The sequence below is a fragment of the Emys orbicularis genome, chromosome 1 (genome assembly GCF_028017835.1).
Source record: "Emys orbicularis isolate rEmyOrb1 chromosome 1, rEmyOrb1.hap1, whole genome shotgun sequence".
NCBI classification, from domain to species: Eukaryota; Metazoa; Chordata; order Testudines; family Emydidae; genus Emys; species Emys orbicularis.
Genome location: NC_088683.1, coordinates 235366537 through 235381570, shown reverse-complemented (window position 1 = coordinate 235381570; position 15034 = coordinate 235366537). Strand labels below are relative to the sequence as shown.

At 42.7% G+C, this 15034-nt stretch overlaps 1 protein-coding gene across 2 annotated transcripts in view; it reads left to right on the top strand.

Annotated features, from left to right (window-relative positions):
* The first annotated feature begins 1882 nt into the window (after positions 1–1882).
* Positions 1883–15034, top strand: part of SHROOM2 (shroom family member 2) — a 182713-nt gene continuing 169561 nt past the window's right edge. For both annotated transcript variants that reach the window (XM_065422377.1, XM_065422369.1), the window contains exon 1: positions 1883–2104. In XM_065422377.1, coding sequence (XP_065278449.1) covers positions 1883–2104 — 222 coding nt within the window. The remainder of the gene's footprint in view (positions 2105–15034) is intronic.

The window sequence follows — 15034 nt, the reverse complement described above, 5'->3', positions numbered from 1 at the left end:
CATCTATCTGTAACCAGACATTGCCTCCTCTAATACTTAGATGGTAAGGTCTTTGGGGCAAGTGCTATCTTTTTGTGCTGTTTTCGGCCAGTGCCTAAGGGCTGTCCATAAATGATGTACTGCATAAGGGGGAATGGGTGGGTTCCACGACAGAGTGTTTGCTTCAGTGTTACAAGGGGGAGAGTCTTGAAAATCACCAAAAATGTGTTATGTAATTTATGGACAGCCCCCCTCCCAGCCCAATGGGGCTCTGCTCCATGATTGGGTCTCCTAGCTGCTGCCCCAATACACATAACTATAGGCTCCTGGAGCAAGTAGCTAAAGCCTGTAGGGAAAGGCAAGTGGGTGCAGCAGGTCTATGGGCATTCAGCCCCTTGCAAAGTGAGGAGTCCGGTGGCACCTTAAAAACTAACAGATTTATTTGCTCATAAGCTTTCGTGGGTAAAACATCCCTCTTCTTCAGGTGCAAGTGAAGTAGTTTTTACCCACAAAAGTTTATGCCCAAATAAATCTGTTAGTCTTTAAGGTGCCACCGGAGTCCTCCTGGTTTTTGTGGATACACACTAACAGGGCTACCCCCTGATACTTGCAAAGTGGGGGCCAGCTCCTGCTTCCGCTGGGAGTTGCCCAGGGGAATTTTGTGCCTTGGCTGCACCGGGAGCAGGACTGAGCCCCTGGCCTGCTTGTCGCGCTGGCTGCCGCTAGAGGGACTGTGAGGGCGCAGGAGCCGGGCCAGCTGCCAGAGCCGAGGCTCCTCCCGCCTGCCAGGTAGGGGATGCTCCAGGGAGGGCAACAAATCAGGGTGGAAGGAGCCGGGGCCAGAGCGAGACCAAGCAGAAGCGCCGCCCTCGGCCGCTGCTCCAGCCCGCTCAGCGACGCCGCTAAGCCCGCCAGGGGGCCGGGGCTTGCGGACCCGACTCCGCACACAAAGCAGTTAACCCTTCCCGCCCCGCCACAGAGCCCCAGATCCCCGGCCCGAGCAGGGAGGGCAAGACGCGCGCTGGCTGGGGGGAGAGGCTTGAGCAGCTGCCGCCCCCTCCTCCCCGCTCCGCTGCTTTAGCGCTGGGAAGGCAGGAGTGAGGAGGAGGGGGCGGCGGGTGCAGCCGCTGGGGGTTGCTCACGGTCACGGCTGGTTGCCCGGCGGGGGATGAGACCCCAGCCCGGGGTGGGGAGCAGCCCCCTGTGTGCCGGCGGCTGCCCCCTTCCCCCGCTCCCCACTCGTGCATGCGGAGAGGGCGCCACGGGCCACTGATGACCCTCACGTCCTGCCCGGGCAAGCCGCTGCGTTGCCCCCCCGCTGCTGCCCGGCCTCTGCCTTTGTCTGGCCCCACCTCGCCGCGCACGTTTCAGCCCCTCCACCCGTCCCAGTACGGGCCCCTGGCCTGGGTCCTCCCCCCTCCCCGCTTGTGTGAGCGCCCGGGTGAACCCCCCCTACAGGGGGGAGTTGCGAATCCCACTGTGACTTTGCTCCCTGTTCTGCAGTATTTGCCCCCCTGCGGGGAGCCAAAGGAGGGAGATCGCAGCTGCTTCCTCCTCCTCCAGCTGCGAACAAGCCCGCTGCAGTGCCAGGGTGAACTCTGCCTGCCTGCCTTGGGGCTGCCAAGTGCCCACAAGTTTGGGCACAGAGCAGTTTCGCAAACCCCCCAGCTCTTCCCCTCCACTTGTGGCCTCCATGCTTGCAACATTCAAGCGGGATCAAGAGGAGGAGGAGGCGAGCAGGGGTGGATCACTTCCACCCCCGTGGGACCACGCTTGAAACTCTTGTTAGGTATGTGGTTCCTAGGTCAGCCGCAGCACGCTGGATCCGGCTAGGAAGAAGCTGAGACATTTGGGCAGGAACCTGCCTTTAGAGTAGCTGCAGAAGCAGCAGCTCGGCAGCGCCATGGAGAACGTGGAGTTCAGAGGCGGACCGGAGAGATTTCCAGACAAAGATCCCCGGCTGAATGCAGTGTTTGTGGATCAGGGGCAGATAATGATGATGATGGTGGAGCAGAGAGGAGGCGATGGGTACAGATTGGTGGAAGTGTTGCTGACTGGAGGGGCTCCTTGGGGCTTTACCTTAAAAGGAGGAAGAGAGCATGGGGAACCTCTCATCATCACCAAGGTAAGATACCTTTGCAGGAGAGCGAGGGCTGTTACCTGACACGTTCCCCCCATTTTTCTTATCTTTCGTTTCGTTGTATGTAATCTCTCCTTTCCCCCACCTCTCAGGTTAACCATCTCTCTCTAGTCGTTACACGACCCAAACAATAGGCTGGCATAATGAATGACAGTCATGGGAACACTATACTTGTATCGACCCTTGCTGAAAACGGTCGCAGTCTCTTTAACAAGCTTCTCATATCATGATCAGACTTAGAAGCTTGAAAGTTGCTCAACAATTTTGAGAAAAGTGCATGATAAAAATATGTAATTTTTTGTTGCTCTTGGTCCTAATGTGAATTGCAGTGTGCCCGTGAACTTAAGGGGGATCTTTCTCGGCTGGAGTTTTCTAGTTTGTTGCTTCAGTGGAAGACATTTGCCTGTTGCTCCTAGTTCCTGCTTGATCACATCATGGGTTCATAATTTCCTTAACCTTCTAATAGTTCCTTGTCCAAACGGTACAGTTCCCCTCTCCCCAGTAGTGTACTGCTGTTTCTTGTCTCATTTCTCCTCTTTAGCACTGGCCTGCACCTGTAATAGAAGAACAACGGTGTGGGATGGGGGAGGGGGCGAGGGGCGGGTGAGAATGTAAATAAACAAAGCAATAAACTTCCCTAACTATTAGGCTGTTGTGTTCTATTGCTTGTTGGAAAAGTAAACCTAGGGGCACACGTGCTTTAGCTGTACTTCTATAGTTTTAGTTTATTCACTACTTATGTAATTTTTTATAGTGTAATTGTATCAGAACACTACAATACTCTTCAATTATATACATCAGTCCTGCTATATATATTTGGCAGGGTTTTGTTTGACATTTCATTGCACAGTTATGTATGTTCGGAGAAACCATTCTTTTTGTTAAACCCATTTATAAGGCTGTACCTAATAGCTATTTTTGGCTACAGCATGTCAGCTTTACAACTTTCAAAATGTTGCTGGTTTAAACTTCTAGAAAACAGTTCGTTGCTTTTAATTTTCTTTCTCTCCCCATCAAAAACCTTTCAAATAATTCTGAATGACCGTTGAAATGTTGAGAAAATGAGTGAAATGAAGGAACATTTTCCCCCACCATCCATAGTAGAAATTACTTCAGGCTTTTATATTATTGTACTATATTAAAGTTTTGACACAAGCCAGGAAAATTCAAAGTAAAGGCTAGCACTCATTGCCCCGATTCTGAGTTTTCCATGGGGATTTTGTTAATTTTACAAAATATTTATTTAGCATAGTATTTTAAATCTGATTTAAAACAAAAGTTCTCGTGGAATGTGATTAAACATGTTGTATGAGAGAAAGAAAAGGCTATTGGGTAAAAAGTGTTTATGTGTATGCTGTGTTTCACTATTATATATCATGTATATTTCAGTTTATTAGGCACACATTACTTACTTGACAAGGGTGCATTATTATTATGTGTTTTCTAAGAAATTGACAATTGTGGTATATGTTTTGACCCAAGAATTCCCTTGTACTTTCTTAAACAAACAACTACATCAGGATCTAACTGATGGTTTAAAAACCATGAAGTCAGTTGTCTGGTTATGCAAGCAAAAAACAAAAACAGACCCTTAGTCAAAAAAAAAGTCACAATATATTTTTCTGAAGCTTTGTTATGGGAGAAATACAACTCTTGGTCTGCCAGCTCCAGGGACATTTTGCCTGTTCCTATTTTACAAGTACATAAAGAATGTGAGAGGTCAGCAAATCCTTGAACATCCCAGAGCAAGAACTTTTCTATTGTTATTGTCATACTAAGTAGGTTTTTTTCTCTCTCTATATGGGTTTACAAGTTTATGTATTCTGGGCTTCCCAAATTAGGGCTTATCTAAACAGAAAAGTGAGTGTCTATCATCTATGTACCTTGTCTCCAACCATGCACCTTTAGTTTTAGGGCCCAAGAACTCAGAAATTTCAGGATCCTAAAGAAGAGGACTTGTTGTTACTGTGTTAGATTCTCACTCGTGGAAGCTGAAGTGGTTCCTATTCTGAAGATTCTCACATTGTGCTGCAGACAAGGGCATGATTCTGCAAAAATGCACATCCATAACGTTGCTCATGTAATAGGACATTTCTCATAAGCAAATATACAAATCTGCTTAAGCGTTTGGAGTCTTTACATGTATGTCCCAAGCCTTGGGTGTTTGAGAACAAAGGATGACCAAGATGTCCATGGCAGTTGCATCCATATATCTCATGGAAGAATTTTGTGGGCTAAATGTCTGCTTCCCTGTTTTTCCTTACCATACACAGGACAACGACTACATAAAGGGACACAGCTGGCTTAAAAATCGCATCTCTGTCTGAAAAGTAGTACCTAAGATTACTATAACTGAACAAGATTAAAAATAGAAATATTTTTTTTCCCGAAAACCCCATAAAAAGAGAAGGGAGACTCTCAGGCAAGGGTAATTTCTAAAACTAGTCCTGATTTTCTTTTTAAATTGACTAAATTTCAGTTTAACAATCTACCAAGCTACCAGAATGCACTGAGGGAAAGGCATGCTAAACCGAAGAAAATCTATGTTTAAATCTCAGTAGGGAGATAAGTATGTGTGCCATAAGCATTGGAATGTTGGGTGCAGGAAGTATTTTACTCATCCAACATGCAAAGAAAGGTCAAACTAGAGTCACCCTACTAATACCCAAAAACAGTACTAATAGCGTATCCCACTTAATTGGGTGATTAAGCTGGCTCATTTCAATATTTCTTCTTACCCTGCAACTGAAACAGAAAACTTAAGGTTCTAACTACCTATTTCAGGAGCACACTTCTGAGTTCACCCACCAATAGTGTGTGTGTGGGGTGGTGGTAGGTTATTTTTTTTGATGCAATGATCATGAAGAAAAATGGTACATGATACAGCTTGTTCAGGTCTTGAACATAGTCGGTCTTCTGAAACTCACCCCACCCATATGCAACTGCATTGTTGACTAATACTTAAATGTATTTTTTCAGTGTCTTTAGTATCCTCACTTGACAATAAAATCTTACTCCTGAAAGAAAAATTAGGGATTTTCAATCTGGTTTTGCAAATCTTTACGTTAAAAAGTAATAGCATTATGCTTTGTATTTCTTCCAGAGCTCTGTGCATGTCTTCTAGAGCATTCCAAAAATTTGCCCCCAAGGCAACTTATTTTTGCCTAATATGGTAACTTTGAACCTTGAGGAAGGGGGTTGACTTTTTATAGCAACTTGCAGAATCTCTACTTTACCTGGACCACCACTCTCTGTATAGGTGTGACTTTTAACTATCTCATTTTCTTTTTTTTAAATGAAGCAAGCAAACACTGAATTTAAGAATGAAAACCTCAATAAATTGTCATGGGTGAACCTTTAAAAATAATATCTTTATTGATAGCTAGCTATTTTAAATATAGTTAACTTTTCTCTTAAAATGTCTTTTTGATAATAATCAGAAAACGTACCTGTCATTCCCAGGTTTGGATGTGGGGGATGGGTAGAAAATATCAATTTGGAATTCAGTTCATTTGCAATACTAACAACATGTAAAGAATCACAAATCGTCCTGGAATTAACATGATCAAGATAACTTTACTGATAACGTATGTGAAACATTTGCAGTGTGTGCTTAGAGAGTTTAATGCACTGTAATGCTGATACTACTTAAAAGAATTGCTTTAACAAGTGCCTGCAGCTATACCTCCTCGAGCTCTGATCTCTCTGTAAACTAATCAAGGTTGGGCCTGGCTCATATTTGGATGAGAGACCTCCAAGTGAAACCTGGGTTGTTGCAAGAAGTGTTGCTGATTCAGTAGGTGAAACTCTTCGCTCTGAATCATTAGTGCAGGAAAGCTCCAACTGGAGATGTCACCTTTAGATCAGGAGCAGACTCAGAGTCCTGATTACTTTTTTCCATTAAAAATTCCACAATACTTTTCTAATGGGCGTGTGTGCCTGGTGTTTTGATTTGTTCTGTGTTTGTACAGTGCCTAGTACAATGGGGTCCTGGTTCATGACTGGGGCTCCTAAGTGCTATGAAAATACAAAGAATAAGTGTAATGGGCAAATTGTAATTTGAATATCTACATTTGATGTAAAATTCCTCTGTTCTAACTAGATACAAGAATTCTTCCATATTTTCTGGCTCAAATGGTTATGTAGAGCTATTTCATTTCAAAAGTAGCTGCATTTCAACAATGGAAGAATTTTTGAATCCTGTAGCTTTAAAGACTTGATATAAATGTAAATAATTTTTTTTTGTTTAATGATTCAAGGGTATCAGAGTTCTTTTTCAGACTAATGGCTATCCATTTGTACAGAAATCTGTAGGAAGACTTTTCTGTTTCCTCGAGTATAAACCAATCATTTCATCATTTTGTACAAATTAGTCATTTGACAGGCTGGCAAAATGGCTGATTGATTGAGACTACAGCTAGATGAAAAGATCAAGAATATATGTGCCAAGGATTTGGCTCAGTTGATCTTGGTTTTTTTGTATGTATGTATAGAATTTTTTAAAAAAATGAATCCTGTCCCCTGACACACAGGATACTGAAATCTTATTTTTGTGAGTTTTAGCGTACATGTGTCCTCTAGAAAAGAGAGACCGAGACTCTGTTGTCTATTATAATTAAGGCTTTTTGTTGAAACGAACACTTACCAGTAATAATTTTCCAAAATAAATTGCAGATTTGCTAGTAACTATAAATCTAACTTTATATTAGTGGGTAAAATGCTGTATTTGTGCAGAAAAAGGACCACTAAGGTAAATAGCTGATTCACAGGTTGTTAATGTTGTGCTCTAACACATGCCGAGTGTAGTCGCTCCGCCAGCGCTGCGAGAGAGCTCTCGCAGCGCTGTATGTACTCCACCTCTCCGAGGGGTGTAGCTTGCAGCGCTGCGAGTGAGCGTGCAGCGCTGCAGGCTCTGATCACACTGGTGCTTTACAGCGCTGCGCTCGGGGGGGGGGGCGTTTTCACACCCCTGAGCGCAGCAAGTTGCAGCGCTGTACAGCGCCAGTGTAGCCAAGGCCACAGAGTTCAATATGATCTCTAGCTAGTGAACTTTTCATTCTTTGTTGATGGAAATGCACGGGGGAGCAGAGCCTGTCCTCTTAATGATCGTCAGCTATATTGTTCATTTACATAACCCCATCTCTAGGAAAAAGCAGCAAACTATAAAAACCAGTAGTTGAATCCATAGAATCACATCTGAATTACTTTATGCCTCACAATTCTCTTCAAACCCTTGATTTAGTCCTTCGAGTGGAGCTGCTCTTTGGGATAGTACTATCTAAATCAAACCTTCCCTAAAACGCTACATTTGTATGTACCGCTCTCTGGCTTTAGAGCATTTTTAGGGAATATTTACATGTTGGAATGAAGATTCTGAACATGGACAAGCAGTATCCTGTTGTTGGGGGGTGTTGGTGGTTGTTTTTCTAGCTGTTTTTCTCAGTAGGCAGAAGTTTGCCATCTTAAAGGTTTAGAGAGAGACAAGGTGAGTGAGATAATATCTTTTATTGGACCAATCTCTGTTGGTAAAAGAGACAAGATTTCAAGCTACACAGAGCTTTTATTTACTGTGCTGTTTCTCTTAAGCCTGGCTGAGTGGCTTGCCCCAGAATCTACCCCTTTGTTGTTCTTCAGATCCCTCCTTAAAACTCTCCTTTGCCGGGATGCCTACAAAAAGCTCGACAACGGTTAGGCTGCTGGTGTGCTGAGACCACTGCCTATCATGCTGACAATATTGTCTCACCATTTCCTTGTACTCTCCCATATGTCTATATCGATCTGTTTCTTGTCTTACACTTATACCTCTTTGGGCAGGGACTGTCTTTGATCTGTGTTTGTACAGTGCCTAGCACAATGGGCTCCTAGATGTTATAATAGTGTAATAAAAGGGATTCCACAGCGTGAAGGGGAAAGCAATGGAAGTAAATATGGTTTGGGGCTGTATTAACTTTTTGCTCTCTGCCCCCCTGTGGCTTGGGCTTAAATAATCTGGAAAAGCTGAGTTGGTTCCCCTGTCCTTCTATGAGGTCCCCACTGGTACTTCGGGTAAGGAAGGAGCTTAATGCCACATTGGAATTCTCTTTTCTGCGAGGGCTTCTACACATAAGAGTGCAGAATGTCTTATGTTAAGTAGAATGAGTGTTACTTTGGTTTGTCTATCCATGGTGTCATTTAAATAGCTCTGCCTTGATTTACATAGTGAAGGCTTTCTTACTCGAACAGTCATGGTAACATTAGAAACTTTTCCACAGGACAGTATCTTGTAATGTATTAAACTGATGGCAAAAACATAACTAGAAATGTATTATCGTTCTTCACATTGTGCCAACAGGAGAACTGAGATAAGAGAGAATGAATAAAATGGCTTGTGACTCACAGGAATCCATCTTTAAGCTTGGCTCAGAAGAGAGGCTAAAAATTCCCTCTTCTCAGAAGTCACAGGGTTCTGCTTTGACTGATGTGTCCTTTGACTGATGTGCATGTAGTTTTATAAACAGTATGTGTAATACTGAAACAATACTTAATATTTTTTTCCTTGGCACCTGTCACTGTTTTAAAATGATACAGTAGAACTCATGTTGTTGTGTGAAGAATCCTATTTGTCACTAGCAAAAAGGAACACTTGCTGCTGTTGCCTTGCTTTCCTCCTTCCTCTACCCTCAACACACTCAGTTATGTATAGGTACCTGGCCTGATCGACCATTGGTTCTTTAAAACAAACAATCAAATAAAAACACAAAGCCAGCCAGAGGAACTAGCCACACAGTTCCCACTTATAGAAATTGTTTGACTAAATCCCCTAGGCAGCTTTGAACATATCAATGTATTATTTAAGTTCTCTATCAGTGTAATACAAAGAGTTTTGCCTTGTGTCTGTTGCCACTATTCTAACATGATTCTCAAATATATCCTGTTACAGTAATGGTACCAATTACAGACAGAAAAAATTAAAACAGCAACAGCCTTCTGGTAGCAGTAATAAGTTATCACAGGGTTGCTAAAATATGTTGTTAACTAACAAGCTGAATGTTATGATTGTGCGTTTTTGGTTTTTTTGTAGCGTTTGGGTTTGTTTTTTACTCAGTATAGCTTGTGTCTTTGCACTTTAGCTGCATGTGTTTAAAAAGTGGGTGTGGGAAAGAACAAGTGAATGGGAAGTGAAGTTTAGTCATGAATAGATTAGAAGGATATAACCAGCCTGTTGTCAGTGAGCCAGTATTACCTCACTGCTCTTGAGTTCTCGCAACAAGTTATTAGGTGCCTTTCTTGTGGGCTGTGCTCCTTTCTATGTATTCTTGTCCTTTTCTTACGTTGTGCTTTGTGTCATCATGCGCATGACCCTAGACCTGTGGCTCATTCATTACAGAAACTTGAGACAGGCCCGAGCAGTTCAGCAGAACTCTTACTCAATGTACACCTCATGATTAAGGCTGCAAGTTTGTCATGGAGGTCACGGATTCCGTGACTTCTGCAATGGCCGGTGCGCCTGGCTCAGGGGCAGCGCAGGCAGCCCCTGTGCCAGTTGCACCGGCTGGTGCTGGGGCAGTCTTGGGACACCGTCCCCTCCCCGCCCCCCAGCAGAGTTTGGGTGTGGGAGGGGTCAGGGGTTGGGGCATGGGATGGGGTGAGGCGGACTGTGGGCGGCGCTTATTTGTGGGGCTCCCCGGAAGCAGTGACATCCCCCTCGCTCAGCTCCAAGGTGGAGGTGTGGCCAGGCAGCTCTGCACGTTGCCTCCGCCTGCAGGCACCGCCCCCACAGCTCCCATTGGCTGCGGTTCCCAAAAATATCTGTGTCTAAAAATACCCGTGACTAAAATGTAGCCTTATTCATGATATATGCAGTTTCATTAACAGTTTCTTAAAATATATCAGGTAAAAACAACAGCTGAATTGATTTCAGTTATTTCATGAATTTGTATAGTGCTTGGTAGATGTTAATTTATATCAAAGTAATCTTGTTCTCAATCTTTTGAGCCAGTTTTTGACTTTGGGTTATGGATGAGGTGAGGGTCCATTTGGAATATGTTGGGAAAAATCCTGTCCCTACTGAAACCTGTGAGAATTTTTGCCATTGATTTCAGTGAGGTCAGAATTTTATCCCATTGTTTCTGTAAAAAAAGTTTGCAGTCTTTCAAAAGTTACACGAAAGCTAATGCAATGTGATTGGATCTTGAAAGGATAGTACTACAATTGTGATGGGTTAGTCAGTTCTGTAAGGTTTGCAGAACTTTCATCAAAAACCAATAAAGTTCAATATAGCGAATAAACTCATAAAGAGGGAAGGTGATCAGCTTTTTATAATGAGTTACTGAAGGTGGTTTGGCAAAAAATGGGGGAAAGGGAAGATTTGCAAAATATACACCTCTACCCCGATATAACGCTGTTCTTGGAAGCCAAAAAATCTTACCGTGTTATAGGTGAAACCGCGTTATATCGAACTTGCTTTAAACCGCTGGAGTGCGCAGCCCCCCCCCCGAGCACTGCTTTACCGCGTTATATCCGAATTCGTGTTATATTGGGTCATCTTATATTGGGGTAGAGGTGTATATATTTTGAATTTTTAAAAATTTCATCAGTTTTGAAATTCAGAAATTTTTTTACCAAGTATTAGTGAAAGAAAAGCAAGTGCTTGTAACCCTATGCTACATAAAATTAGCCAAACGTTGTCTTTGAAAGCAAATTTATCTTCTCTCTTCCAACAATGTGTACAACTTTAGGTAAAGTTTTTTAGAAAATTCAAAACTCTATCTTTATTGTGAATGTGTTCAAAAAAGAATTTAGTGAAAGTTTCTGAATTATATTTTAGCTTTGGTCACCTCAGCCTAACTGGATAATGATATTAGCATTTTGCATGAAAATCATAGTTGTTGACTAAGTGTTAGCTAGGAGGGAGTTTTCCCATCAGAGTTCAACCACACTATCAGTCCTCTACATCTAGTTTAACCAGAGAATTCTTGTTTAAAAAACTCAGGTCAGGCCTTCAAAGGTAGAAGAGTAGTTTGTGGAAGGCAGCGGATAAAATGGGAAAACCCCATTAATAGGTTTCGTATGACTCTGAAGCGTAAGGTACAGTGCAGAATGCCTGACTACCCAAAACTGTATAATCCCACCATTTCTCCTGTAAATGCAAGAAAAACAATGGGGAATTAAATAGAAGTAGGCACATGGCCAAAAATAAAACTATAAACGTCTGTATAAGAATGTGTGAAGCTTAAAAGCAAACCCACCATGAACTAGGATGCTTGGCAATGGAAGAGGATCTTGAAATAACAAGTATTTCTGAATCCTGAGGATGCCTGACAAAAATCAATGAGAAACTGTAAAACACTGGCTACGTAAATTATATGAAAGGGACAGATTGGGTGACAGATATTGTGGCGTAGATTTCTATTGAAGAGACTCCATGGAAACTCAGGAGAAAATACTTTTTACTGGAGAGGAACATATGGGACAATCGATAGGGATACAAATCCCAAGTCATAGGAACTGGACTGGGCTGTACTGTTATTTCACTACATAATGTTTATTTCCTCTTTGTACTTTCTGCCTCTTCCTACTTCTCCCTAAAATCTCTTTATCTTCACCTCATCCTTTTCTAAACTATCTCTTTAACCTCTCCTGACTACTTATTCATGCCTATCCACTCAAACGTAGGGCTTGAATACTTTGACAGATGTATAATAGTCTGAGGACTGAACCTACTAACCAAAGACCACTTTGAAAGCTGGGGGAGGCCCAGGGTTCAAGGGCAATGCCAAGCAAAGCAAAAACCTCTCAATCCCCATTCGTTGAAAAGGGAGGAGTGGGAAGTGTGGGGATTTCTATTAGAGTGGTGCTGCCCCTGGACCTTGATCAGGGCTCCAGATTTTGTATCAGCCTTTGATAAATAACAGTTTGATAAATTGCAGCCTTCTCCTCCCAATCTTCTTTGTGAACATGCACACTCTCATCCCTCTGGATTCTTGAAGAGAGATGGACAGTTATTTCATTTTCCGTCCTACCTTACAACCCCAACATTAGGGGGATAGGTGGGCCTCTGCTACTCTCTCCTTTACCAGACTTTTAGTTGTTATGATGGGAAGGTGTTCCCACTAGTCTGACTCCCTCTTGGCCTCAATTTTGAATCCTAGGGCCGGGGACCAGGACCATCTCTTTGTTCTGTATTTGTAAAGAACCTAGCACAATAGTGTCCTGATCAACAATGTTGGCTGCAGGTGCTATGGTAATACAAATAGTTACAGTAGTCAGACTCTCCATTTTTGGCCCCTGCTGCAGCTGATTGCTCCTCCAGCAGCATCATAGAAATTTGCCTGATTCTTGTCAGTTTCACTGTTGCCCACAAAATTCTGAACAGCTTCAATTATCACTTACCTACACCTTATCAAAACTCTGATTTAGCAGAAGAGGCAATGGAGCTGCTTGCACACTCAGGCAGACATCACTACATCAGTTCCATTTGGTTCATGGTTGCAAGAGGTTAACACTGCAACCATAAGGTCTAGAGTTCTAATTATTATTAAATGAAAGTTCTGTTTTGGTGGATATTGCCAGCGCATGCCCTAATTCTGCATTGGATTGAAAGTGTACTGCTGCAACCTTAATTCTAAATTAACATCTTTTTGTTGTGTATAAATATCCAAGCCTCAGTGATAATTTTTAAAATAAAATTTTAGCCTTCCTAAAATGTACATGGTTTTTAAATTCTCTGCTTCTTTCTTTTTGGAAAGGCAGGTTCTGACTCATTTCAGATCCTGGTTCTAAATCTTCTGTTCTGCAGCCTGTTGTGCATTCAGTCAGTGATGGATTGCTTGTGATACTGAACTCTGAATGATCCAAGTAAGAAAGTATTCTTTGAATGGGGAATGGCAGAGGAAGATTGGGTTGTTTGTAAATGAAAGTGTAGTACCCACTGCTGTTCTAAAAATTACAACTGTGGCACCGTTCTCTTCCACTCTAGAGGAAAACCAAATTGTCTTAAGCCCTTGTAATGGGATTTTGAAGGCCACAGATGTCTTTTGTGTAGATGCTGTTTTATTTATCATATAAAATACTTTATTAGATGTAAATTTGATTTGGTTGGTTTTGACTTGGAAAATGAAGAAGAACCCTCACATATTTTTCTTTTACTACTAGCTAGATATACACAAAACATTGCAATGTTCCTCCTGAAGTACACTAATGACTACTACTAGTGCTGGTGCAACTAATGCTTCAAAATGCTTAACATGTTATTAATGCTAATTTTATGACCACATTCTTTTATTAGCAGTTTAGAGTTACTCATAACTCTTCTGAAGTGATGTATTATAGTGCTTCAGGGTGGTATTTCAGAAACATGGTTTCGTAGTAAAGGAAACAGCAGCACTTCTTGCAAAGTAGCACTACTATACCATTTTTCTCATTATCTTATACGAATATCATACAAAAATGAGGGTTTTTTTTAAATGTGCCCAACCCAGCAGTATCTTTTGAAACCTGCACAGTGGTTTGAGCATTGGCCTGCTAAACCCAGGGTTGTGAGTTCAATCCTTGAGGGGGCCACTTAGGGATCTGGGGCAAAATCAGTACTTGGTCCTGCTAGTGAAGGCAGGGGGCTGGACTCGATGACCTTTCAAGGGCCCTTTTCCAGTTCTAGGAGATAGGATATCTCCATTCTTCCCAGCTTTCTGATGCTAGTGGAGCACTCTTTCATGTGGAAGTTGGTGTGGTTCAGCTATCATTGATGTGTTCTCAAAACAGTGTAGTGGAGAAACCAGAATTTGACTTAGTCATTACTACATGGTTTTAAGGGTCACATGGTTTTATTCATATATGTCATATACTAATGCATTTCCTTCAGTAAGGGATATTTTCCCATTTTGCCCCTCTTCCCTCCTATATTTAGAAAACAGATGTGCAAAATTATGACACAAAGAGCAATTTGCCAGGAGCCTTGAAGGTTGCACCTAATTTGCATGGATAGCTGCATCTTGGGACACTCATGGCTCATTTGCCCCCTTAGGTTATCCTTTGGGAAGCCTTGGTTTCTTCTAATCAAGTAATACCTTACTGCTTAAAAAGGGGGAAGAAAGTATAGGGAAGTGAAGACACAAGGATGAAGGATGTATGGAAAACAATCCGTATAAAGAAATATCTATTACTGAGGGAAATGCTGTTTTGTTCAAAAAGTCTCAGCTATTCTTTAGCGCAGTGTTTCCCAAACTTGGGACGCCGCTTGTGTAGGGAAAGCTCTTGGCAGGCCAGGCCGATTTATTTACCTGCCACGTCCGCAGGTCCGGCTGATCGCGGCTCCCACTGGCCGCGGTTCACTGCTCCAGGCCAATGGGAGCTGCTGGAAGTGGCGCGGGCTGGGGAACATACTGGCTAACACTTCCAGCAACTCCCATTGGCCTGGAGCGGCAAACCGCGGCCAGTGGGAGCCGCGATTTGCCGGACCGGCGGACGTGGCAGGTAAACAAACCGGCCTGGCCTGCCAGGGGCTTTCCCTACACAAGCGGCGTCCCAAGTTTGGGAAACACTGCTTTAGCGCTTATTAAATTTTCTTTTATTTTGTAGCTAGAGGGAGCTATTGGCTGAAGAACGAAGCAGATTTGAGGGTGTGTATTGAATCATAGAAAAGTAGGGCTGGAAGGGATTCTATACTACTATGGAGAATTTCAGATACAAGTGGGTAGACGAGATCATGGGAAGACTAGTTCTGTAGGCTATTGTAAAGTTATGTGAAAGCTAAAAATGGTATGATTTTTGTTAATGGTTTTGTTTTGATTGGAAAATGTTTAAACCATTGGGGGGAGCAATGAGAGAGACAGCAAGACGTGAACAGTTACACAGCACAACAGAAGACACTGCAGATGTTCATCGCTTCTGTTGCCATCACCACTATTGTCCATACTCTTTCTAAGAGAAAGGGGGGTT